This window comes from Rhinatrema bivittatum, chromosome 7 (genome assembly GCF_901001135.1).
Source record: "Rhinatrema bivittatum chromosome 7, aRhiBiv1.1, whole genome shotgun sequence".
NCBI classification, from domain to species: Eukaryota; Metazoa; Chordata; class Amphibia; order Gymnophiona; family Rhinatrematidae; genus Rhinatrema; species Rhinatrema bivittatum.
This window is the reverse complement of record NC_042621.1, coordinates 287,932,796-287,959,784: the sequence shown is the minus strand read 5'-3', so window position 1 is coordinate 287,959,784 and position 26,989 is coordinate 287,932,796. Positions and strand designations below refer to the sequence as shown.

General features: G+C 42.3%; 1 protein-coding gene across 2 annotated transcripts in view; it reads right to left on the bottom strand.

The window, feature by feature from the left end:
- Window positions 1–26,989, bottom strand: part of SMC3 (structural maintenance of chromosomes 3) — a 248,553-nt gene that overhangs the window by 113,409 nt on the left and 108,155 nt on the right. For both annotated transcript variants that reach the window (XM_029610355.1, XM_029610356.1), the window contains exons 13-17: window positions 17,472–17,685; window positions 9,671–9,774; window positions 8,225–8,324; window positions 6,884–7,044; window positions 4,258–4,399 (exon numbers count right to left, since the gene is read on the bottom strand). In XM_029610355.1, coding sequence (XP_029466215.1) covers window positions 4,258–4,399; window positions 6,884–7,044; window positions 8,225–8,324; window positions 9,671–9,774; window positions 17,472–17,685 — 721 coding nt within the window. The remainder of the gene's footprint in view (window positions 1–4,257; window positions 4,400–6,883; window positions 7,045–8,224; window positions 8,325–9,670; window positions 9,775–17,471; window positions 17,686–26,989) is intronic.

Below are 26,989 nucleotides of genomic sequence, written 5' to 3'. Positions count from 1 at the left end.
TATGGAGCAAGCCCTTTAAAAATCGTGTTACGAGGGGTTGTACTGATATAGGAACATCCCCGACACCTTTATGGAAGGCGGCTACCGCACTGACATGCATTCTGATTGAAGAGGTTTTTAGACCTGACTCTGACAGATGCCAGAGATAGTCCAAAAACCTTGGGATTGGACAGGAAAAGGGATCAAGGGACTGCGAATTGCATCATGATGTGTACCTTTTCCATTTATAGGAATAAGATTTTCTTGTGGAAGGCTTCCGTGAAGCAATCAGGACACGAGAAAACCGAATCTGAAAGGTTAAGTGGTTGAAGGATTAACCTTTTCAACATCCATGCCATCAGGAACAAGGCCTGAAGATTGGGATGGCGTAGGCATCCGTCGTTTTGAGTGATCAGATGCGGGTCCATTCCCAAGGGAATGTGCCTGCGGATGGAGAGATCCTTGAGTATGGGAAACCACACTTGGCGTGGCCAGTGAGGTGCTATCAGGATCATGGTTCCCTTGTCTTGACATAGCTTCACAAGAGTCTTCGAAAGAAGAGGAAGTGGAGGGAATGCATAGAGCAGACCGGTTGCCCACGAGAGGGAGAATGCATCTCTGGGCTGAGAGTGTTTGTCCACTTTGTGGTTCTGAGGGGACGCAAAGAGGTCTGTCTGGGGGTATCCCCATTGGCGAAAGGACTGAGGTCGCTACCGAGGGGTTTAGAGACCACTCGTGTGGCTGGAAGATGCGACTCAGTTTGTCTGCCAAGACATTGTCCACTCCTGGCAAGTAGGTGGCCCTGAGGTACATCGAGTGAGAGAGCGCTTCCGCCCAAATCTGCGCAGCTTCCTGACACAGGAGGAAGGAGCCTGTGCCTCCCTGCTGGTTGATGTACCACATGGCCACCTGGTTGTCCGTCTGAATCAGGATGACGTGATTTGACAGGCGTTCCTGAAAAGCCCTGAGAGCATATTGCATTGCTCGAAGTTCTAGGAAGTTTATTTGATGTTTGGCTTCCTGTGGAGACCAAGATCCTTGTGTCTGTAGATTGTCCACGTGGGTTCCCCACCCGAGGTTGTGGAAGCGTCGGTGGTGAGAATGAGTTGAGGATCTGGCACTTGAAAAGGCAGTCCCTGGAGGAAATTGGTCTGATCTTTCCACCAGGCGAGAGACAGACGGAGTGAGTTGGTGATGTGGACAATGGTCGACAGAGGCTGAACAGCTTGAATCCATTGTGACTTCAGAGTCCAATGCATGAGTCTCATGGCCAGGCGAGCCATTGGAGTAACATGGACGGAGGACACCATGTGTCCTAGCAGGATGAGGAATTGGCGAGCTGTTGCTGTATGTTGAGACTGCAACTGGTGAGCAAGGGTCACGAGTGTTAGCGCTCGTTGTCGAGGTAGAAAGGCTTTTGCCTATAAAGTGTCTAAGTCTGCCCCAATGAACGACAAGTTTTGAGATGGGGTTAAATAGGATTTCCCATAATTGACAAGAAATCCTAGAGAAATTAAAGTGTGTAGATTGAAATCGAGGGATGACCGAGCGGCTTGCTGGGTTGAAGCCTGATTATCCAGTCGACCAGATAGGGGTAGACGTGCATACCTTCTCTCTTACGGAAAGCTGCTACAACTACGAGACATTTGGTGAAGACTCGTGGTGCAGACGCTAGGCCAAAAGGAAGCACTTGATATGGATAGTGCTTTGGGCCTACTAAAAACCTGAGGTACTTGCGATGAGTTGGAGTGATCGCAATGTGTGTGTATGCGTCCTGGAGGTCCAGAGAGCAGAGCCAGTCTCCTCTTTGTAGAAGAGGTAGAAGCGAGCCCAAGGTTACCATCTTGAACTTTTCACGCTGGAGGTACTTGTTGAGAGCATGTAGGTCCAGAATTGGACGAAGCCCCCCGGATTTTTTGGGGATCAAAAAGTACCGGGAATAGAACCCTAGGCCTTGCTGCAAGAGTGGGACGGGTTCTATTGCTCTTAACTGGGGAAGAAGGGAAACTTCCTGCTCCAGAAGGACAGATTGGTCGGATACTCTCCATGCCTGCAGAGGTGGTGAGTCTGGTGGAAGAGTAAGAAAGTTTAGGTGGTAACCCTGAGCAATGATTGCTAGCACCCATTGGTCGGTTGTGATTGATTGCCACATGTTGTGAAAGTGGCACAATCGACCTCCCACTGGTATGCTTGGCAGAGGAATCAGACTGCTGCTCTCCAAGTGAAAGTCAAAAATTGGAAGCAGGCCCCGGCTGGGGAGCTGCTTGTGGCTTTTGCTTTCGGGCCTGGCGAGGCTGAGGCTTTTGATAAGGTCTCGTGGTTCGGGACCTTGCTGGTGGAGGATAGTACTTCCTTGGGCGGAAGAATGACTTCTTAAGAGTCCTTCCTGAAGGGCTGTCTTGAGGGGAAGTCGGAAGGTATCGATGAGTTGTATATGATGTGTATCAAGCAGGACAAGGATCTGGGGGTAATCATATCTAATGATTAAGGTTATAAACAGTACAAGGCGACAGTTGTATGAGCCAGAGGAATGCTAGGGTGCATAGGAAGAGGTACAAGTTTCATCTGCAGCACTGTGCCCATCCAGAGGCCACACCTCAAAAGGATACAGTGCAGAAGTCCCGAAAAGTGTTACCATAATAGTGCAGAGTCTATACATAAGCCCTATGAATTCCGATTTAAAGACAAACATGTATGCCCCTGAAGAAAAGGGGGATGAGGGATATGATAAATATATTTAAATATCTAAAAGATATAAACAAATCACAATGAACAAAACATTCTTCAAGAAATGAAGGTCTCAAAGAAAAGTATCATAATATAAGGCTTAAAGAAAGCAAATGGAGGAGTAACAAGGAAATATATGTTCTCAGAATGGGTGGTGGACATGTGCATCAGCCTCCCCCATGGAGGCAAAAGAGGCAAATATAGCATCAGAATTTTAAAAAACACAAGGTAAGTTCAGAGGATCCTTAGCTGTGAAGAAATGGCAAAGATAAAATAGGATGTATAGTGCTACAAAAGTAAATGAATATTTGGCAGACTAGATAGGCCTTGCAATTTTAACTACTGTCATATTCTGTGTGTTCAATGGTGAGGAACTGGGAAATCAGGAACTAGAATCTTTATATATGACTTGCAGACTTTACTTCTGTTATACAGTAAGTTTCTCCCATCTCCCAGCAGTATGCCTAAAACAAATACCAAAGGTCAAGAGAATAGACTATCATATTTAAAACATCCTTAAGGTTGGTCAGTAAGAGATGTTATCTAATACACTACTAAGGTACTTGGGACTATAAGCCACAACTTTACATAACTTCCTGCATGCAGAGCAGGAAACTAAAGTAGGAAATCAGGCTCTCCTGCATGGCAATGCACAAGGCTATCACCCAGCTAAGCCAACAGCAGTTAATATCACAGGTATAAATAATAAATCCAAATTAAGAAGTCCTTATTCAGTCACTGGCTGGATAGCAAAGTTAGCCAGCTAAACTTATCTGGATAATTATGGAGGGTTATTCAGTGGTGCAGCCGTACTACTGAACATAGATGGCTATCTTAAAGATTATCCAGCTAACATTAGGACATCTCTACAGCTAACTCTCAGATAACTTATTAGGCTATCCTAACTTCTCCCAGAAATGCCCCAGAAGGCCCCTGCATTCGCCGGCTAAATTTAGATAGATAATGAGACACCCAGCTAAAGTTTAGCCAGAGAAGTGTCCAAAATATTCAGAAGTCAGTATTTAGCTGGAAAACTTGTGACTTTTGGGCTAAATGCCTCTGAATATGGACCTCATAAAATCACAAGTTATTTAGCAAAGCAGATGTATTTGTAACAGTTTTTGGGGGGTACAGGAGAGGGAGACAGGTGAGTGCCACAAATTTCTCAGGCATAAATGAAAGGCTTCTCAACTTGGTCACCCTACCTAGCAGTACATAGCTCTATTTCATGTTATCACTCCGACCTAAACAGATCCTATAACTTTTCACAATAGTACTTGTAGAATGCTTATATCTCTATGACAAGACATGCCGACCAACTTCTAAGTAACAACCAAAATCTCCATGTTTCTAGTTACAATTATTTGTGAACATTTGTGAAAAAATGTCCAAAGAAACTGTAATGAGAAATAGTGATGGTAGTAGAGAATTTCCAAGTGATGCATGGAAAAGATGACTAATGATTTACTATTCCTAGTGAAGTGGGAATTTGAGAGACTTGTGCCCATGACCTTACAGAAATAAATGAACAGCAAATAAGTAATGACTCACATTGGTCTCTGGATAAGCCGTATCGCGAACATCCAATTTGTTGAGAGGCAGAAACGTTACTTCACCAGGCAAATTCATTTTATTGAACTCCATTAATATCTTGGTGCTGACCTCATCGGAATCCACAATATGATAAAATAACCTAAGTGACGGAGCACATAAGCTTAACAATCAGGAATTTGATATATTACATAAAAAAATGTTTCTAAGAGCTAAAATTCCCAGGGAATAAGCTAAATAATGTTTATTCAAAACCCAATAATCATGTTCACCAAAGCAGCATCCATAATCTTTGGAGCCAACCTGCTTTAGAACAATGTTTCTCAAACTTTTTAGGTTGAACCCTCTGTTTCTTCTCCATAATATTTTAGCACATCCCTTTCATCCAAAGAGAGAATAAAATTGGCTTTAAAAAAAAACCCAAAAAACAAACTAGTACAGGGCCAGCCCAGTAGCTATGCAGTGCCATGCAAAGGGACCTAACTTCCATTCCCAGGTCAGCCAGGGATGAGGATGCTGTGGGAGTCTGTCATCGCACAACAGTAACACCTTATGGCAGGATTCAGAGTCCATGATTGCAGGCTTCCAAAAGGTGGCCTGGTACATGACCCTAGTCGCTGTAGTGACTGGGCTAAGCAAATAGGGAAGGGATATAAAATAACGGGAAAAAATCCCCAGGTAGCTTATAGTTCATTGTGCCAGATCCCAGTCCTGGCTCTGAATGAGATGGAGGAAACTACTAGGTCAAAGAAATTGCAGTACAATGAATTACTATTAAAGTAACATCAAATTAAACATTTTAGGCCCGCTAATTTGAGAACTACTAGCCTAGAAAGTCAAATAGGGAAAAATCCAGATTATAGAAAAGTTTTGTTTTTTTTAAACAAAGATCTCAAATAGCATTACAGATTTTTGTCACATGCATACAACAGGAAAAAAAACTTTTCTGAATAAGGCTCAGTGACCATTGCTGGTTTATTCAGTTAAATGATTTATTCATTTATGAAAAAAAGTAGAGTTGCTTACCTGTAATAGGTGTTCTCCAAAGACAGCAGGATGTCAGCCTTACATGTGGGGTGATATCATCCAATGGAGGCCAGCTTGGAACTTTTATGTCAAAGTTTCTAGACCTCTGACTTTGCCTCATTGGGCATGCCCAGAATAACACTATACCACATGTCTACGCAGGGACCCCCTTCAGTCTTGTTCCCTAGCATTATTAAGAAGTCAATTCCCAGGGAAAGCGGGCAGGTTTTGTGAGGACTGACATCCTGATGTCTTCAGAGAACATTTGCTACTGACAAGCAAATCTGTTTTTTTTCCCCAAGGACAACCAGGATAGCAGTTCTCACATGTGGGCAATCCCTAGACACAGATTGACCTGAACAAAAAAAAGGGAAGAATTTATAATCATAGAAAATGACAGCACAAAAGGACCAAACAGTCTATCCAGTCCGCCCAGCAAGCTTATGGTAGCATCTACTGCGCCATACAGTTCACCCCCTTACTTAGTTTCCCAAAGTGTCAAAGTCAGGGCCCTTGTTGGTTGCCGTCTGAGTTCAAGTCCCTGTTATCTCTTGCAGTTGAGGCAGAGAGCAATGTTGGAGTTGCATCCAAAGAATCAGGCTTATTGGTTATGGGTATTAACAGCCACATCAGCAAATTATCCCCATGCTTGTTTTCCCCAGACCATAAAATCCAATGTCATTGCTGGTTGGTGTCTGAATCTGATTCCCCTTTTCCTCTGCTATTAAAGCAGAGAGCAATAATGGAGTTGGATAAACTGTATGAAGGCTTAATAGTTAAGGGTAGTAACCGCCACACCAACAAGGTTACCCCCCATGCACTCTTTTTCTCATTTTCATCCTCTAGCCCAGTGGTTCTCAACCAGTGTGTCGCCAAGAACACGCAGGTGTGCCGCCACACTTCCCGGTCCCCCCGCTGACCCAGCTGCTCCCCTGTCCCTTCTCTGCCCGGGCTTAAAATGCTGTCAGCCCGGGCGGAACGTGGCAGAACAGTTGGAGTCAGCGGCACCGGCATGCTCTCTACTCCCCCACGGCCCGGAAGAGGAAGTGGCGAGCATCAGAAGAGACCATGCTAGTGTGGTCAGCGTCGGCCCGAAAGAACAGAAGAGAGGCGCGGCCTGAAGAATGTGCAGCGCGGCTCAGAGGAAAATGAAGAAGAGCGTCAACCCCCGTGGCCGATGGGACTCCTCCACTCCTCCTCCGCGAGGGCTGAAAATGAAGGAGGTTAGGGTTGGGAGGAGGCTGCTGCCGCTAGAAAATTTGCATGCACTGCCTCCATAACATGCAAATTTTCTCTCATGCATATTCATTGAGGATATCCCAAAAACCCGACTGGCTGGTGGCCCTCCAGGACAGGTCTGGGGACCACTGGTCTATGAGGTGCCACCCGCCTCTGTCAATTTTGCAAACACTAAAAGCAACAAAAGATGTAAGTGTAAATTAAGAGAAAGACCAATGGAAAAAAAATTTCTAGGACCACATTCAGTTCTATTGTTACCATTTTAAAGCACGACAGCAAGAAGAACCATATTTGCATTGCCTATATTGCACTTGCCAGGCAAATATATACATAGAAAACAGATTTGCAAATGAAATGTCACCTGTTTCCAGCAGTAACTTCAACACAAGTGTAGAAAGCTGGCTCGCATTCAAAGTTATTCATCACAATGCCATGATAACCGTTGATAACATGTTGGTTAACACCTTTTCTTCGAAAGTGTTCCAATACTTTGTTTATACTGTCAATACCATTTAAAATAGCCTGTCACAAAAACAATACAAGGTTAAACATGTAGAGCAGTTTCTTTGATCACACAATTCAAAGCCCCTACTATGTGAGGATATTGTTAATATAAATGTATAACAATTTTGTTTCTATCTGTTCTATTAAACTATACAGGCAATTTATTATTTTCTAAATAGACATTTTAGGTATGCTGGGTCAGCATTTGATATGATTAGATACACACAATCGTACCTTCAGGAATTTCATTAGGAGAGGAAATTCTGATGAGACATTTCAATAAGGTAGTATAAATCTGAATATTTTTTAAAATGGACATCAAAAGACAGGGTTGCAAGACTGACTAGAGCATTACAAAGACTATACTCTGAGCAATTAGAAACTGATTTTATAAAATATTGCTTCTAGCTGTATAAAATCCCACTGTTGTCAGTGTCTAAAAAAGTAAGTACCCCCCAAAGTTCAATACCTCGAATAAGCTACTTTCTACTGAGTGACTAATCCACTGATTCTCAGGTATGGCCCCTGGGAAATAAGAGGAAGGAGTTGGTCACATTAGCCCAAATGGAGGCGTGAAGAAAAAGCAGAGGTGGGAGCAGTGGGCTATGAGAGCAGAGAGTAGGGATCTGAGAAGAAAACTGTAGCTAGTGATAGTGGTGTTAAACACCAGATCAAGGCCTTGGGGGAATGGGAAAGGACCGGATAAGAAAGTGTGTGTGGGGGGTGGGGAGAGAAAGGCATTGAGAGTGGTGAAAGAGGGATGGGTAAGGGACTGAAGATCCAAAAGACAGAATGCATGAGGGTGGGGAAAAAGGGGTGACAAGAAGATAGGAGGTGGAGAAAAGAAGAACTGCATGCATTTTTTCTGTGCTAGCTGGTCTGCATCAAGGCTTTAATAAATGCAGCTGTGTGTGATCATAAGAATTGTTTTTTGTTTTTTTTGAGAATCACTGGACTAATCCATAATAGTAATTCTCAAAAAAACCCCCAAATATCCTGAACACTAATACTGTAAATTACATTAAAAACCTAAGTGACCTTTGACATACATTTTCCAAGTCTGCCTGCAAAGCAAACAAAACACAATTTATCCAAAGTTTAAACAAAACAAAAAAAAAGGCATATATATCTGCCTATTTATTCATATATATACACATGTATATATATATATATATTCAGAAGATGAACAGTGACTCACTTTTCCTGTTGCTGCTCGAAGGAGCTGCTGCTTCTTTTCTAAATCTTCTCGCTTGGCAGCAAGAGCTTGTTGTTCAGCATTCTCCTCTCGCCATAAGTAACTGCAGTTGAAAGATAAGAGCCTTCCCTTCACTTTGTATAAAAGAACAATTTACAACTTTAGATTCTACTCATTCAAAACATTTTTTTTTAAATGTATAGCTTTGCAGTAATCACCATAATAGGATAAAGAAGGTCATAAAAGAGGTCTAACAGTTTAAAAGCCAAGTCAATGATGGAATGCAGAAATTAGGCATCAACACCCTGCAACAGAAGTTTCAAAGAATAGGATGAAAAGATTTGAAGGGATAGTTATGCAAAAGGATTTACTAGAGGTACTTTTACCTCTAGGGTACACCTAAAACAATTAAGCAGCAGCCTAGTTCCCACAGTGACTAGTGTGAATGGGTAAGGACTTTTTCAGGACCATAACACCAACCTTCCCTTCTCCACCTCCAACCTAGGTAAAAAAAAAATTTTTTAAAGATCCCACAAAAATATATCCTAGGTTTGCAGGTTGGGTCTTGCAAATTTAGAAATTTAATTTCAATTTAAGCAGATCATATTTTATGCTCTGAAGTCAAGGAAGCAGTTTTACTCGCTGAAGCTGACCTACCCAAAGGGCCATCTTTCCATCTCTCATGCTGGGAGTACAGAATGCAGATTATACATATCACTGGATGCAATGACATTGGAATCCCTGACTTAATGGCAAGTGAATGTTAACTATTACATCCAGATACTAATAGTTAAACCCTCAACACTGAGAGTTGCTGCACTGCAGGTATGTTAAATTCCTCACAAAAGTACCTGGCCACACTGTGATGTCCAGGCTGTGGCTTACACTCTTCAATGCCCTTGGTGCAATTCTTACCACCACATAATTTAACACATCCAGCTAGCAGATCTCTGAAATCAGCTTATTGACCAACTGATATAAGTTTAAATAAGTCTGACCATGTTCTCATTGGGCTGGAAGCCCAAAGGAGCAGGAAAAAATCCTTTGTAAACCCATTTATTACTCCAGAGATGTAATAAATGATTTGTGAGAAGCAGTATGTATTATGTAATTAAATATGTAATGATAGGTGATTGTAGCTTGTTTTATTTATTTTGCCCAGGCTAGGTTATATTGAATTTTCATTAAAGTCATTAGGGGATGATTCATTCCATTTTTCACAAGGGTGAAAGTTGGATTTCTGTCTTATCCAATAGGGTATCAATGTGAAAATTGAGATCTAGATAAAAATAACTTTTTTAATGGTAGTGTTTTTGCTAGATGGGGGAAATACAGACTCCAAGTATATATTTACAAAGTTCTGAACAACTTACTTTATATCAAGAAAAAACAAAAATTTATCAGCCTGTCATACAAACACATACAAAAATATGTTTTTGTAGTACTGACTTTCTTTCGCTCTGCAGTTCATCTTTTCTGTTTTTCACTTCGTAATATTTTTTGTCCAGTTCTTCTACGCGAGCCTTTACTTCGCTGAGATCTTGGTCCAATTTCTGGTATACAAAGAAAAATACATCTGTAAGTAAAATTCACAAGTGTAATCCACATTCCATCTCTCTTAGATCTTCTACAAGTCCAAGTCTATAAACCATTTGCCAGTTTTAATTCTCATGGTGGTCCCAAAGATCTTTTAGTGTTTATGACATATTTGTGACACAGAAGATCACTATCAAATTCTGGCACATACTTTAAATATATAGTACAAGTATGTTAAAATAACTCTTATGATAACTATAAAATGGAATATAGTTAAAAGCACAAGGACAGGAGCTGTGTGTTAGGATTGGCTCAAGTCAGAGGCTTAACTGTCTTAGAAATTCTGTTCAGTTACAAAATGTATTTTTTTGCTTTATAACTTGTATTTTTTTGGTAAAAATGTTTGTACCTGTATTATATTATGGACATACATACAATGTCCCCATCTAAAACTTAAACAGATATAAGAAACAACATTCCAGATCATTAATGAATGATCCAAAGCAAAGCCACTACTATGTTCCAGAACTCAACTCCCTAATACTTATTACTGAAATATATAATTTTTTTCTACTTTACCATTCCAATACAATTAATTTTTGAAGATTTTTATAAGCATAATTCTCTTGAGAGCAATAAAACCCTCTTCTCCTGGCTAACTCATTTCATATATATATATATATATATATATATATATATATATATATATATATATATATATATATATATATATATATAGTTAATAGCCCGCGTCTGATACAAAGATGGTCTCTGCTCCTTCTGTTCAAAGTTGTTGTGAGACGATACCCGTCCGGTTATAAGGTTTGCTTCGTGCTGATCCCAGATAAGTACTGTTTTTATTTACCTACATGAATTGTTAAACAATAATATAAATTTCCTTTTGCAATATAGGGATTTAATGGACAGAGAGGATTTAAAAGAATATTGTTACTTTATATGAGCTCCTGATGAAGCAGCGGGTGCTGCGAAACTTCGGCCGTATGTTGAGCTTATTTTGAAAAAGTTCATTATAAAACTAATATTTCAAGAACTGGTAAAAAAACAAAAAATAGAAAAACAGAAAAAGAAAAAAGAAAAAAGAAAAAAAGAAAGACTGGTTGCCGCAGATGATTAGAGGTCCGGGCGGCTCTCTTTTTGAATACATAGAAAACACGCTGACAGGCTTGATGATGCGGCCATATACTTAAGATTTAAGATTTTGGGAAGTGGCATTCTAATACGAGATTAATATAACATTTCCTTTTTGGATATTGATTTTGTAATTGGTGGAAATTGTTCCGGTTCTTTTTTTGAAGAGATAACTCATTTCATGGAAATGACTATGGTGTGAAAAACTGAAACAGAAGAAAAAAGCCTCTATTCTACAAAATTCTGAGGCGTGCAAAACTATATGTACAGGAAAAATTCTCTACAGAGCAGAAATGAATAACTGAGTCAAATCACCCATATCACATAAACCATCAGGGAGGCTATTCCACAGGAAGATCCCAGAATAGATAAAGCCATTTTCTAGTTTCCACTAGGAATACATCCTTCAATATTGGAACCTTAAGTAATCCCTTGCCCTGGGACCACAATGCTTGTGTCAAATTATAAGGGGTAAGCAATTTAGATAAGTAAACAGGACTCACCAATTTAAACATCTTGAATACCAATACAAGAATTTTAAACTTATTGTGTCATTGGATCAGAAGTCAATGGAGTTGATGTAATAATGATGCCACTTGTTCCAACAGGCAGCCACACAAAAGTAAGAGGCTGACCCTTAGATTCATCAAAATGGTGTAATAATGCATGGATAATGCCCACGGTAAGAAAAAGAGGCATGTTTATGATAATTCTAAAATTATCACACCACTTGCTATCATACTGCTTTGCATAGGTAGTATTGTGGGGTGCAGTAAAGTTTTCACACCCCGCAACACTTCTATTTCGCAGTTCACGAAGGAGAGAGAGAGAGAGAGAGAGACAGACAATTTATAAGGCCTTCATAGTAGTCAACTATTTATATCTTTATAGGAGGACCAGCTAATAGCGGGAGGTGAGGTGAGGTGTTGGTGGTGGTTTAGGAGTCAGTTTTAGATGCGGAGTGAGACATATGACCAGCACAGTACACCAAGGTGAAGATTTGACATCATTTGGAGTGAGCAAAGTCTCACAAAGATGAGATTTCTGCAATGTTCTCTCACCCTAGCTTGATGGACTCTATAACAGGGTACAGAACAAATTGCTACCAGAAACACCATTGTCAAAGTAAGTAAACGCAAGGAGAGGCTAAGCAGTGGTCAAAAAGCAGGATCCTCCAGAAAATCCAGAACCAGATTAAGACTCCACAAGGGCACCAGCAACCGCAAGGGAGAACGAAATGCTTCATCCCTTTTAAGAACCAGACCACATCTGATGGGCTGACAAGGATTCACCATTCACCTGACCTCAAAATAGGCAAGAGCTTCCACCTGTACCTTCAAGAAATTAAAGGCCAAACCCTTAACCTGTCCTGCAAAAAATCCAATATGAGCAGGATCTTAAACTGAACTAGGATGAACCCTTCGTTCTTCACACCAAGCCTCAAATACTTATCAAACCCAAATATAGGCTAAGGAAGTGGAGAACTTTCACGCTCGAAGCAAGGTGAAAACCACAGCAGCGGAGTATCCACTCTTCAGCAACTGAGCCCTCTCAAGGGCCATATCACGTAACCCTCCCCTCCCCGGGCACCTTAAGTCTACGCTCCCTGCTATAGTTTAATTTCTGACCTCTGTGAGCTCCCTACGGGCTCATGCGCAATTGTTTCTCCCTCTTATTAACTTTTGACTTATTTTCACGATTTTCTCTCACTCCTACCCCCCCCAACCTCCTTTAATTCGCTATCCTGTAAATATCTTGTAAATACTCTCCTGTAAATATCCTGTAATTTCCCCCCTGCCCCGTAAACAGTGATTCTTTTACCTTTAACTTCCCTCAGCCCCTTCTATCTATCATCACAATTCTCCTTAATTCCCTCCACCCCAGTTAATCAGTAATTTGTAATTCCTTTATGCAACAATAATGTTCTTTGTCCTTATGCAACTTTTAATGATCCCTGTATTTGCTATGTTTTCCATTAGCCCATATTAACTATTCTTGTTTTAATTGTTTAATACTGTTTTAAAACCGTTCTTTGTAAAGCTATGCTAGCTGCATTACCAGTTCTGTGGAAACCGATGTGATGTTCCGAACGAATGTCAGTGTATATAAAAAATGTTAAATAAATAAAATAAAAATATCATAAGACAAAATCGAGTCAGATCTTCATGAAGAATAGGCACCTGCTGCAAGCAGATCCCTGTGGACCGGTAATCGGAGAGGAGAATCCGTTGGGAGCCTTCATAGATCTGCATACCATGGCCTCCCTGGGCCAATCTGGCACCACCAGAAACACCACCCCCATGCATCTCTCGATCCTCCAAATCACTCTGCCCAACATGGGCATTGGGGGAAAGGCATATAGAAGCTTGCTTTCCAGCCATTCCTGCACCAGGGTGTCAATGCCCAAAGACTTCAGATCTCTCCTGCGAATGAAGAAGTGAGGAATCTTTGTATTGTATGATGTTGCCAGTAAGTCTAGAAACGATAGGTGCCAGCAGCCCACTATTAGCTGGAACACTTTGTCCAACAATTCCCATTCTCCTGGATCCACACGCTGTCTGCTGAGAAAGTCAGCTCTTACATTGTCTTTTCCTGCAATGTGTGAAACTGAGATCTCCTGAAGATATAGTTCCGCCCATTACATGAGTTGAGCTTAACCTTGCTGGCTCTTGGTTCCTCCTTGGTAATTGTTGTAAGCCACTGTCATCGCATTGTCTGACATTATTTGGACCACTCGACCCTGCAAATGGTTGACAAATTGCAAGCATGCCAACCAAATGGCACAGGCTCCAGAGAGACTATTCTGTGCTTCAGTGTCTCTGCACTGTCAACTCCTGACAGTGAGCCCTCCAATCCTGGAGGCTCACGTGTTGTGAGTACTAGCCAGTTCGGTGTTCAAAGAGGAATGCCCTTCCTTAGATGATCCAATGCAGATGGATGCTGATCTCCACCTGTAAGTGAAACCATATCAAGTAGTCCTGACACTGTGGACTCCAAAGCGCAAGCAGGGTGCACTGAAGAGGGCGCATATGCACTCCTGCACACGGAACAACTTCTAGGGTGGCTGCCATCAACCCAAACACCTGTAGGTAAGACCCTACCATTGGGCATATTGTTTCTGTCAATAGCCACATCTGATTCATCAGTTTCTGAATGCGGCTCTGCGGTAGGAACACCCAGCCTTGCTTCATATTGAAGCGAACACCAAGATACTCCGGTGTCTGGGATGGTTGCAGATTGCTCTTGGTCAAGTTCACCACCCAACCTAGTTTCTGTAGCATGGAGATCACCTTGCGCAAGACCTGAAGGCTCTCTTTAATCTCTTGGCCCAAATTGGCCAATCGTCTACATACAGGTGGACCAGAATGCCATCCTCTCTCAACACTGCCGCTACCATCACCATGACCTTGGAGAAGGTTCTGGGTGTGGTGGCCAAGTTGAAGGGTAGTGCTTGAAACTGATGTCGTCACCCCCAAAACAGCAAAATGCAGAAACCGTTGCTGCTCCAGATGGATGGGAATATGTAGGTATGCCTCTGACAAATCCAGAGAAGAATCTCCCCCGACTCTACTGACGACATCACCTGCTTGCAGCAGGGGCCTGTAAGGTTTCCATGCGGAAACGAGTCATTCGCAAATGATGGTTGAGATCCCCAGATATCCAGGATGGGGCAAAAGGAACCCCCCCCCCCCCCCAGGCACAACAAAATTTATTTATTTATTTAACATTTTTCTATACCGAACTTCATGACAAGCTTCATATCAGGCCGGTTTACATCAAACTTAGGGGTTAACTTAACAAAACCATATAACAAGAAGGCCGAGGCGCAGATACAAATAACAAGGAGAATAAACTTGGGGGCTATAGTAGCCAGGAAACAAAAAACATAAATGGCATATCTGCCCATATTTATTTGTGACATGGGAACTGGGATTACGGCCCACAGGTTGAGGAGCCTTGAAAAATTCAACCCAAGAAAAGGCAGAAGGATCCATACCAAAACCATGGGGTATCAGTCCTGCGCCCACTGAGCTGCCTTCCCCTGATGATGAACCAGTCAAGGGAGCCCAAAAAGCAGACAAAACCTCTGACAGTTCCCCCCCTCTGGTCCCATTCCCGTGTCATGCTAGTAAGAGCAGGGCTCAGCAAAATCATTCAGAGACAACTCTCCCTGAGTCTCCCCGCAGCGCTGACACAAGTTAAAGGGGACGCCAGGATGTGATGCCTGAAAATGGCAAAACGCACAAAGGGTAAGGCACTAAGGCTTCTTTGCTATCGGTGCCATGGATAAACACCCGCTAGCAGCATGCTCCCAAAAGCATCTGACAATTGTGTGCCCAGCTGCAGGCCCTCCAAGCGAGCATGGACAGAGCTCACACTACAGAGGCCCAAAATGTAGGCACCCAATACACAGTCCAGGTGTGCGCCCAGATGAGCGAGCAAGCGCAAACCAACAGACACTGTTTTGTGGCAGACTTGAGAGCAGAAAAGCATGTGAATGTCACCATGGCCTACCACACAGCATCTAAGCTAATCCTAAGAGCGTGGCACAGCCAAAAAGGCTGCTCAACCCGCCATGACTCCCCAAGCTCCCCCGGAGACAGGAACGGATGTCAGATTGGCACGCCAAGCTCAGAGACCAGAAGGGGAATGGAATCCCTAAATTAATTCCCATTCTTTTTCTTATATTTATGCTTTACCTGAGCTCAGCCCATCTCGGAAGAGAACAGAGTCTGTCTCTGGCTGTGGAGGGAGAGGGCAAAGGCCTTTACCACCTCACTCAGCTTCCTGCAAATGCTAGCCTCTCAGTTGTTTGTCTCTCTACAGCTAAGTCCACGCCGGAATAACCAGCTACCAGACCGAGGTGCTATTCTGAGAGAGGGATCCGCAGATATCACCTCAGGAAAACTCGACTGAGGGAGAGACCATAAAGTATCACACCACAGAGCAGAGCGAATTCATTTTCTTCTTCTTTCTCCTTCTAAAAAATTTTTTTCAAGCAATGCCCAGTAGGGAGATGCACCTGCACATCTGCTGGAGATGGAGAATACTATCTCCATCTGCTGGTACAGGTGCATAACCCACTCATGTGGGTTAACCTGTCTGAATGCTAAGGAGTCGTAATTTGGCAAATGAAGTATGAATCATTAATTTGATACGGGATTGCATTATGTGGGCAGGATCTAGGGCTTCACCCAAGTTACTTACCTTATTTAAAATTGGAATATGATGACCATCAAATACTAACATGGATGGAATATTCTCAATGGGAAAATGAGAAAGGATAAAGATTACCGATTTATCAACATTCAGAGATAATCTGTTGTGCTGAAGCCAGCTACAAATGGTAGGCAAGATTAAGAAACAAATTGGATGGTCAAGGTCCCGAGAACTTCAAAGAAAAGAAAAAGTGAATATCATCTGCATATAATTTGTAATGGACCTCAAGGCTAGCCAGAAGGCGACACAATGTTGAAAAGGGCTGCCGATAGAGGTACCTCAAGATTCAGCCCTATTTGTATAAAATGCTAAAGCTCTGAATTAATTTTAACCTGTTGTATACAATGTAAAAGAAAAAATGTTTATTTATGAGCCTCCTATTCAGAACAGTAACAAAAACTTTGCCAAAATTTAAGTATGCCACATTCAACACACACACACATATACCCTGAACTAATTTTCTCTGGTCATTCAAACAAATAAATTTATCAGATTTGTTTGACAATCTCTCTTTAATAAAAACTATGATGCCTCAGACTTGGCAACAAGCCAGATTCTAAATTCATAACCATTTTTTCCTACAGTAGCTTTCATTAACTTTCCCAGCCTGCAATTTCCAACATCCTCATTAGCTCTTTTATGAAAACAGACATCTACCCTTCACCAATGCTGTGGAACCACACGTTTATCTAAAGATAGCTTGAACAGAACCTCAGTGGACTTACTGGTGATAGCCAGACATCCTTCCCTGCTTCTCTCAGCTTTTCCTTGAAAACAAGTTACCAATCCAAACCTAAGCTAACTCCAAGGGTTTTGTGTGCGGGACATGTCTTGTTTACAGGCATGAAAATATCCAAATTTCTAAGCAAAGTTTGCTGCAAGAGATGAAGAAGTTAAGAGCTTTATTACTCTCCCAGAATCTTTCACCCTGGTCCAAAAAGCTATTAAATTTTTAACAAATATACTTGGTGCAAAGGTCTATCTGTTTCTCTTTGCCCCACACTGACTTAAAACAGAATTCTAACAATGCTACGTGGAATTTTCCCAGTTATCTTCTCCCACTACAGGTCTGTAATGTATAGCTACATTCTCTGATGCAGAAGGTCCAGCATGGTAGTTCACCTGACACTGCTTTATGAGGTAATTAGCAGCTGTTATCACTAGTGAGGTACCTGGTACATGCTCAATTTATCGAAGATTCAAAAGCACAAAACTGGAATCCAGGTCTTTTGCATAACAATGGCACTATTAGGTCATAAGCCAACCCAAAATGTACTACTTTAAAAAGGTACAGAACACTTTAGTCTCTTGTTAGCTATTTGGTAGTAATTTAAGGAGTTCTTACAGTATATTGTTCCAGATTCTTCTCTTTATTTGCCTCTGTATCTTCTAAATCTTTGTGTATGGCTGCAATCTGCCGTTTCTTGTCATTAATAGCTTGATCCAGTGACTTGAGCTCCTTTTTAATCCACTTGTCTCGTTCCTCTTTGGACGTAAATTGGCTTCCTCGTCCTTGTTTAGCATACAAGTCTGTTCTTTCCTGGGTGGCTTGAGCTAATCTAAATGGAAGAAAACAATTCCAAAAGAATTTAGAAAAGTAGTGCAGTGTTCATCTTCTTTCAGTAACAAAATTGTCCTCTTCATTAACTACGTTAAGGAGTAAAAGTCTAAAGAATTCAAACTACAAGCAGCAGAGTAGATGAAACATTTTTTGACAATGCTAAATCCTTCCACTACAGAGGTACACACACAATCTGAGTCACCTGGGTTTTGGGTTTTTTGCTGCATCAGTTTGAATTATCCACCTATTTAAGTCTTGCTAGATGTTGATTCCAGGTTCAAAAATCTCACCTGTTAATTTTCTTTCCTTCAATCCTGCTAGACCAGTCCAGATGTTTATTTATTTATTTAAACTCTTTTCTATACCGTCGTTAAGCTAGAAGCCGTCACAACGGTTAACAATAAGGCACTTAAAAATGAAGCTTTATTTTAACATCTAGACAGGTGCCTGTAAGGGACGGTACAAAGTTTCATAATAGCTATAAGATGCTAGGTGAGGTTGTGTGTTTAGGTTTATCAGGTCGGTTCCAAATGGTTTTATACCACCAGATGAAAACACATAACTACACACTGAGGTAGATCTTCAAAACATACGCGCGCGTGAACAAAAGTACACCAGATTTTATAAGATACGCGCGTAGCTGCACGTATCTTATAAAATCCAGGGTCGGCACGCGCAAGGCTGCGCGAAATCGGAGCGGCCTCGGAGCGAACTTTCCTTCCGCATCCCCCCATCTTCCCCTATCTACCCCACCCCCCAGCCCTACCTAAATCCCCCCCCCCCTTTGTTTGGGCAAGTTACGCCTGCTTGAAGCAGGCGTAACTTGCGCGCGCCACCCCGGCATCCCCCGGCACAGGCCACAGTGCCGGGGGACTCGGGACCACCCTCCCGGCCCACCCCCGAACCGTCATCACACCCCCCGGACCCGCCCCTGGGCATGCCCCTCTCGCCCCTTTTATGAAGCCCCGGGACAGGCACGTGCCAGCGGCCTATGCAAAATAGGCACGCCGGTGCACGAGTGCCCTGCACGCGTAAATCCGGGAGGATTTATGCGTGCATGGGGGTTTAAAATCTACCCCACTGTGCAGTGACATCTTCACTGCCTGTAAAGAGTGGTGAAAATTGAGCACTTGCCAGTATCCTTATGTCAAAGCAACGGATTTAAAAAAAACCCAAACTCATCTATGACACGATTATACAGAACTATGACCCTTGGAGAGCATGAAGAAAAATCTCCAATTACCTTCTTGAAATGCCACAGAGAAAAAGGAAGGACTAGAAATGGAAAACAGCCCGAGGAAGAAAATATAGACAATCCTTGTGTTCTCTACATAGAAATCCTGTGAATCTTCCAAAAGAATCTAAGGACTCTCAGCCAAGGACAATAGAATACAGCCACTAGCTTCCTGGGAGGGTACTGGACTAGTCTAGCAAGACTAAAGGAATGGAAATTAACAAGTAAGACTAAGTTTCTCTTTTCTTCTTATCCTGCTAGATCAGTCCAAATGTGTGGGAAGTGCCTAAGCCCCTTCTAACACGAGAAGAAGCCAGGGCTGCCCTGATAATGCCTGCCCCAAAAAAGCTTGCTCTTCTAATCTATAGTGCTTAACAATGAATGTAAAGAAAACCAAGTAACCACTTTACAAATGTCTTCTGCAGCAACTATTGCAGACTCCACCTAAGAAGAAGCCTAAGTCCCCACAGAATGAGTGAGAAGTACCTTTGGAATCTGTAGACCCTTCAGCAAATATGCTGTCAAGACTGTCTATTTGATCCACTGGACAACATTTCAAATCTACCTCTCCTATGTGAGGCCCACTGAACACCACCAATAAACCTATCGATTTTCCAAAGGGAATTAGTCATCCTTAAACTGCTGAGGAGGATTCAACGAACTTCCATGAAGCAGAGACCCCTATCCTTATCATGACATTCCCCTTTTTGGGAACGCCAGAAGAGATATGCCTGGATAAAAAGTAAAGAACAAAATGACCTTGTAAGAAAAACAGCACTGAACAAATGTGACTGATTCTGCAGATAAATCTAGATATCTGTCTCTATAAGATAAGGCCTGTAACCCTAGGTAGAATATGTCACAGATTCTCCCTGAATTCAACCTCTGAAACAAGAGACAGCTGTAACCTGTTCCCTTACGGAATTAAAAGCTAAGTTCTTATCTACACCCTTTTGCAAGAAGGTCAGAATGAATGAATGTCTGTTTACTGGGAAGGCAGAGCTTTACAAGAAGCCTCACAGAGATGCCAAACAATGACAATCTCATTGTTTGGTCTTGCAGGTTTTCATTAGGGTAGAATTAATTGCTGAAAAATGTTCCTTTTCACGCATGCGAACCTTCTCAAAGGCCAAGCTGTAAGACCAAATGGAGCTGGATCATCCATCAGAACTGGTCCTTGGCCCGAAAGGTCACATTTATACTATGGTGGGCCAAATCAGAACAGATCCCGTTAGTACTTTTAGCCATTGACCTAGTACACTGGGACTTCCTATTTGCTGTATTACTTAAAATGCATTTTGGGTCTCGGTTTCTGGGATGGCTAAAAAGCTCATATCATGAGCCTGTAGCTAGGATTAAAGTAAATAGTGGATAAGGTGATCTATTTCCTGTACAATGAGGAACTCGACAAAGTTGTCCCCTGTCAACACTTATTTTCTCTATTTTTAGAGCCACTCACCACCAAAGTGCGGGCCGCAGACAACATTGAGGGTATTCAAATGGGGAACATACACCTCAAAATTTCACTTTTTGCGGACGATATTCTATTGACCCTAACTGATCCGGTTAACTCTATACGGGGTGTGACGGAAGAGTTGCATGGTTTTAGTGCTGTATCTGGATTTAAAATCAATCTGGATAAAACTGAACTTCTGAATATTTCAGCTGATCAGTCCATTGTTCAGGACATGAAGGAACATTATCCATTCAAAATCGCTCATTCCTCCCTTAAATATTTAGGGGTCCACCTCGGTCCCGATTTGAAGGACCTTTTTCGTCAATTACACACCACTGCTGCGCTCCATAAAAAGTGATTTTCAAAAATGGGACAGAGAACCTTATTCAAGGTTGGGCTGTGTTGCTACTCTAAAAATGAATGTGTTGCCTCGTCTACTGTACCTTTTTAACACACTGCCCATTTACATTAGCACCGCTAAACTATGCTCATGGCAAAAGATACTGTTTGACTTTATCTGGTGTAGGAGACCCCCCAGGGTAACTAGGAGACTGCTACATCAACCAAAGGACAGAGGGGGCTTAGCAGTTCCAAATCTGGAATGGTATTACACAGAGGCACAATTAACTGGTATTTTGCTTCTTGGTTTCTGTGAAGCTGAAATTTGTTGTTTGTATTTTATTTTGTTTTTATTATGTATGTACTCTTGTATATCACTTAGGCCTTGTTAAGTGTTAGGCGATTAATACATTTTAATAAATGAAATGAAAACTGCGGTCGCTGACATGCATAGACGGGATTCTATGAAGCAGTGGGTGCATTTTGAAGAACATATAGTGGAGGGGATGCCTCTGGCAACCCCGAGATACCTGGCTCATACGGGGTAAACTGACCATGGCCTTGGAAACTACCATGACATTGTGGGCCAAATGGAGGGAACAACAAGTGGGTACCAGGGTCTATTTCCATTCCACTCATCTTTATTATAAAACATTATTTGCAGCGGGTCGTGAACATCGCTCATTTTTTGCGTGGCAAGAAAAGGGCATCCATCATATAGAACATCTCATGAGAGGGGGGGCCCTAATGCTATCGCCAGAACTTCAAAGAATGTACCAGTTGCCAAACGGGGGATTTTCTCGTTGGGTACCAGATCTTACACTTTTTACACTCCTCTCAGGTATCCTCATCCTTAAAACAGGGTAAGAAGTTGATCGAGCATTTCTGAGAAAACATTGATAAAAAAAAAAAAAAAGGGGCATGATCTCCAAACCGTATGCCTTGCTAATGGGCACTGCAGCTCAGTCATACCCACATTACACATTGGGAAGTGGATCTGGGCCGCACGCTGCAACCAGATGAATGGATGCAGATTTATGTCTCTGCCCGTCAATACTCAGTGTCTGCTATGCAACAAGAGAACTGTTATAAGTTGATAACTTGGTGGTACAGCACACCGCACACCCTGCATCGCAGATACCCGCAAGTAAGCGAGTTATGCTGGCGGGGCTGTAGACAGGTGGGCACATTCTTGCTTATGTGGTGGTCTTGTGGCCATGTGCAACGCCTTTGGACAGAGGTCACATTTTGGATTGAAGGACTATTAGATACGCAAGACATCAAGGACATTGGATTCATGTTATTACACTATCCACAACCAGCACTGGATAAACCACAAAAAGCATTTTGCCAACAAGTTTTTATTGCCACTAGAATTGCAACAGCCAGCCACTGGAAGTGGCCTGAACTGCCATCTCTTCACATGATACAACAGAAAATACATTTCTACTGCAAAATGGCAGCAATCACAGCGGCGATACATGATACCACATCAAAGTTTCAAGCGATCTGGACTCCGTATATACAATGGGAGAAACAACAAGCTAATCAGTAATTTTATTGCTTTTGATGTCTAGATCCTGTGCCCTTCTCGAAATCTCACAGGTCATACGTTTATAATTTCTCTGCATCACTAGTATTATCGTGGACTTATTGCCTTATATACAGACATTTACGTGAGCTCATGGACGGGTGGGGGGGGGGGGGGAGACGGACATGTGGGATTTCGGGTTACAAGTGTGTTGTTCTTCATGTTGTAATAATACACCATTGTGGTATACGCTTTCATAACCTGTATGTTTATTGTGATAATAAAAATTATAAATTGAAAAAAAAAAAGAACTGGTCCTTGGCATATTAGGCTGAGACCAAAAGTAAGCCAGAGCAGAACATCAGCCTTCAGCCTCACTAGATCTGTACAAATTGATCTGCTTGACCAGTCTGGAGCCATCAGGATGACTGTCGACTGGTGATCCTCTATCCTTCATAGAGTTCTACCAAAAATCAATGAAATTCGCTTTTGTCAAGACTGCAAAAAACTTCACTGGAATCCCATACTTTCCATCAGCTGAAGAATCTGCTGGCTTTATAATTCTTGCCAGTTGGCATCAGATCCATTTGAGGGACACCACACTGGACGATAATCATCTGGAAAGCTTCCTGGCTGAACTCCCACTCCCTGAGGTCCAGCATACTTCTGCCAAGGAAGTCAGCTAGGACGTGCTCTTCTCCTATGATGTGAATTGCTAAGAGATTATTAGATTCTTCTCCACAGAGTAGAAAAAAAATAGGCTTTCTTCCTGGACCACAATTGGATTCCAAGTGTCCCTTTACCTGCTCACAAAATCTATCACTGTGGCATTGCCAAGAACACCCAAACTGTCACTCCCTTTGCTAAGGGCTGAAACCGCTACATGGCCATCTTGATAGCCTTGATTTCTAGCCTGTTGAGAACCACAAAGGATCTTCTATGGACAAGAGAACTTGGAGTGGGTGGTTGCAGCAGTGAGCATCCCAACCCACCAGGCTCACATCCAGCATGACCACAATTCAATTAGGAGGACCCAGATCAATTCCTTCCAATAGCTTCAAGGGGACTGCCCATCAAACTAGGCTTTCCCTAACAGGGAATGGAAGAGAAATGCGCACCTCATAGTCCTATGACTATGTGGACTGGTAAGATAGCAGGGATATCTAAAGAGGCCACATGTGAGCTCTAGCTCAAGGAACTAGATCCAGAGTGGTCATCATGGAACCCAGGAATTGGAGAACATTCAGGTGCGAACCTAAAACTTTGCTGACCCTGTCCTGGGTCAAGAAGATTTGGCCTACCCTGGTATTGAATCAAATCTCCAGATACTAGGAAGGCAACATAATGCTCTGCACATATATCACCACACAGCCATAATCTTCCATGACCTGAATCACCCCGAGGTTAATTGGCACTCCTGAAACAACTTGGCCCTCAACAGTGTCATCCAGGTACAGATAAACCATGATTCCTTCACTGTGTAAAAAGGCTGCAACTACCATCATCATACTGGAAAAAGGTCCTTATCATTGTAGTGAACCAGAAAAAGAAAGCCCTAAACTGAAAGTGCTTCCTTAGGATGCTTTGCCTTGAGGGAATGTGGAAGAATGCTTCTGTTAGATCCAGGGATGAAAGACTCTCCTTGCCTCACCACCACCACCACAATGACAAAGCAAAAAGTTTCCATCCTGAAGCAGGGAATACAAAGATATCTGTTGACTCCCTTAAGATTCCGAATCTTTTGGCTTGCCGCATCTGGGGTGCGGCAATCCAAAAGAGCTCTATGTGATGGGTGGTGAAAGACTAATGTGTATGGAGTGGGAGAGGGACTTTGGGGTGATAGTGTCTGATGACCTGAAGCTGGCAAAGCAATGTGACAAGGCGATAGCTTAAGCCACAAGACTGCTGGGCTGCATAGAGAGAGGAATAACCAGTATGAAAAAGAGTGGTGATAATGCCCTTGTACAGGTCCTTAGTGAGGCCTCACCTGGAGTACTGCATTCAGTACTGGAGCGCATATCTCAAAAAGGATAAAAACAGGATAGAGGCAGTCCAAAGAAGAGCAACCAAAATGGTGAGAGGACCTGAATACATATACCCTGGAAGAGAGGAGGTGCAGGGGAGATATGATACAGATCTTCAGATACCTGAAAGGTTTTAATGATGCACAATCATCAAATCTTTTCCATTGGAAAAAAATCAATAGAATTAGGGTTCATGAAATGAAACTCTAGGGAGGACGACTCACAACCAATGTCAGGAAATATTTCTTCACGGAGAGGGTGGTAAATGCCTGGAATGCCCTTCCAGAGGAGGTAGTGAAGATGAAAACAGTGAAGGAATTCAAAGGGGCATGGGATAAACACTGTGGATCCCTAAAGGCTAGAGGATGGAAATAAAGAAAAGAGTGTATGAGAGTAACTAGGGGTAAACTTGCTGGTGTGGCAGTTGCTACCCTTAAACAAGGCTTGATACTGTTAATGCAACTCCATCATTGTTCTCTGCTTCAACGGCAGTGGGAAAAGGGAGATTGGATTCAGACAGCAATCAATGAGTGCCCTGACTTTTACAGTTTGGGGAACAAATAAACATGGGGGTAACTTGCTGATGCGGCTTTTACTAACCCTTAATCACTAAGCCTGATATTTTTGATGCAACTCCAACAATGCGCTCTGCTTCCACAGCAACGGTTAAGGGAAACTGGATTCAAATAGCATTCAAAGGCCCTGACCTTTACAGTCTGGGAAACTGATAAGCATGGGGGTAACTGCACAGTGCACAGATACTGGCATAAGCTTGTTGGGCAGACTGGGTGGATCATGTGGTTCTTTTCTGCCATCATTTCTATGTTTCTTTTTTGGAACCACAAAGCAAACAGAGCTACGACTAAGAACTCCAACCTCTAATTGAACTGGAATCACGACTTCTGGATCTTTCCTGAACAGCCTTCACCACTACTGCTTAGAAACTGACATGAAGAGAGACCCCCCATAAAGCATGGCGATGGGAGTAACAAATTCCAGGGACTGCCCAATACGCACATCATCAGGACCCATTGGTCCGAGGAGATGTAGGTTCATTCCCTGAAAAGCAGCTGGAGGCAACCACCTACCAGTACTACTTTGGAGAGGACCCTCTGATCTTCACTGGCTCAGCAGGTAGCTCCAGACATTGTGGCATTGTCAACCTTCAATCTTTTGGCTCTAGGAAAAGAATGAATCCTTCCTACATCCCTGTTAGACTGGGAAGACTGCTTACTCAGCCATGACCTCAGGAAGCTGAACTAATTCTATCCTGCAGAAGTCTCTGGGGCTTGACCCACTTAGATATTTAACCAATTTCTCCAGCTTTTCAAACATTAACTTTCCATTAAAAAGAAGCCTGCTGAAACGTAATCTGTATCAACTGCCCTGTCATGGAGCTGTAACAGCTTTTCTGCAGTCTCAGAGGCTACAGATGGAGAGGAAATCCTAATAAAATCATATGTACTATCTGTCACAAAGACAGCCCCTGATTCTAAATGAGCTACCTTCAGACTCCCCAGAAGCAGCTGCACCCAGCGCAATTCGGACAGAGTTATATAACCCCCACCAGTGGAAGATCAAACTGCCAAATCACAGCTAAGAGGGTCACAATCCTCCAGATCTTTAAGAGCTATACCGCCTTCCACAGGAATAGTGGTCTTACATATGGTTGACACAAGAGTATCCACTTGAGGGACCTGGAAAAGACTATTGTTGCCCTCTACAGGGAGAGAATATAGTGTGATCATTGCCTGGCCCCCCTTTGAAGCCCATGACAGGAGACTTCCATTCAGACAAGACCATGCATTTCACCACTTTACAGAGGGGGAAAAAAAACCTTTGGCATTCTCCATACTCACTCAACACCAGTGTCTCCAATAGGAGTTTCCTCCACATTGGAATCTGATATTCAAAGAAAAGAAATAACTTGGGAAAAACAGAGAAGCAAACTCCTCCTTCTACAACAGCATGATAAGATGAGTCCTCTCCCTCAGAGGATGACTCTCTGTTCTCAAGGGTCCCAGGTGACCACCTGTCTCCAACTCTTCATGGCCTAAAGAAACCACAGGCAACCCCAGAGATGTAGGACCCCGTCAGGCCCAAAACCTCTCTCAGCAGTCTAGGCCATTTAGCTGCCAAGTCCTGTGGTGGAAGGCTAGAGAAGGTGGAATAAAACCAAACAAAAAACATTCACAATGTTTTTGAATGCTTAATACAATACAGCTATGTTGCAAATCAAAAGAGCCTTCATAGACAATTGCACTGCATGTATTGAACCCACAGGTACTAATTATTATCCATTGTGCAAAGTTATAATCATTGGTCCACAATAACTTTTTTTTTTTTTTTTAGTTTTTCAGCATTTAAAATGAAGCACTTCACTTTTATGATTCTTTTCAAGTGCTCAACCCAACACAGCACAGTATTTGAAATTAGTTCAGCTCTGCATCAGGGGATTCATTCAAACTGCCATCATCATTTCTTTTTTCAGATCACTCATCTCAGCATTCTTTAAAAAAAGGGAAGAATACAGAGGGAGAATGTCGTTTCCACTTAGTCAGTAATGTACAGATACATCATTAAATTCCTGCATACTCATGAATTAAAACAAATTATACTGAATATCCAATTTATCAAATCTCATTAAATTTGAAAATACATTCCAATTAACGTCCATATTTAATCCTGCTGGATAAACAGTCTGTAACCAAAAAACCT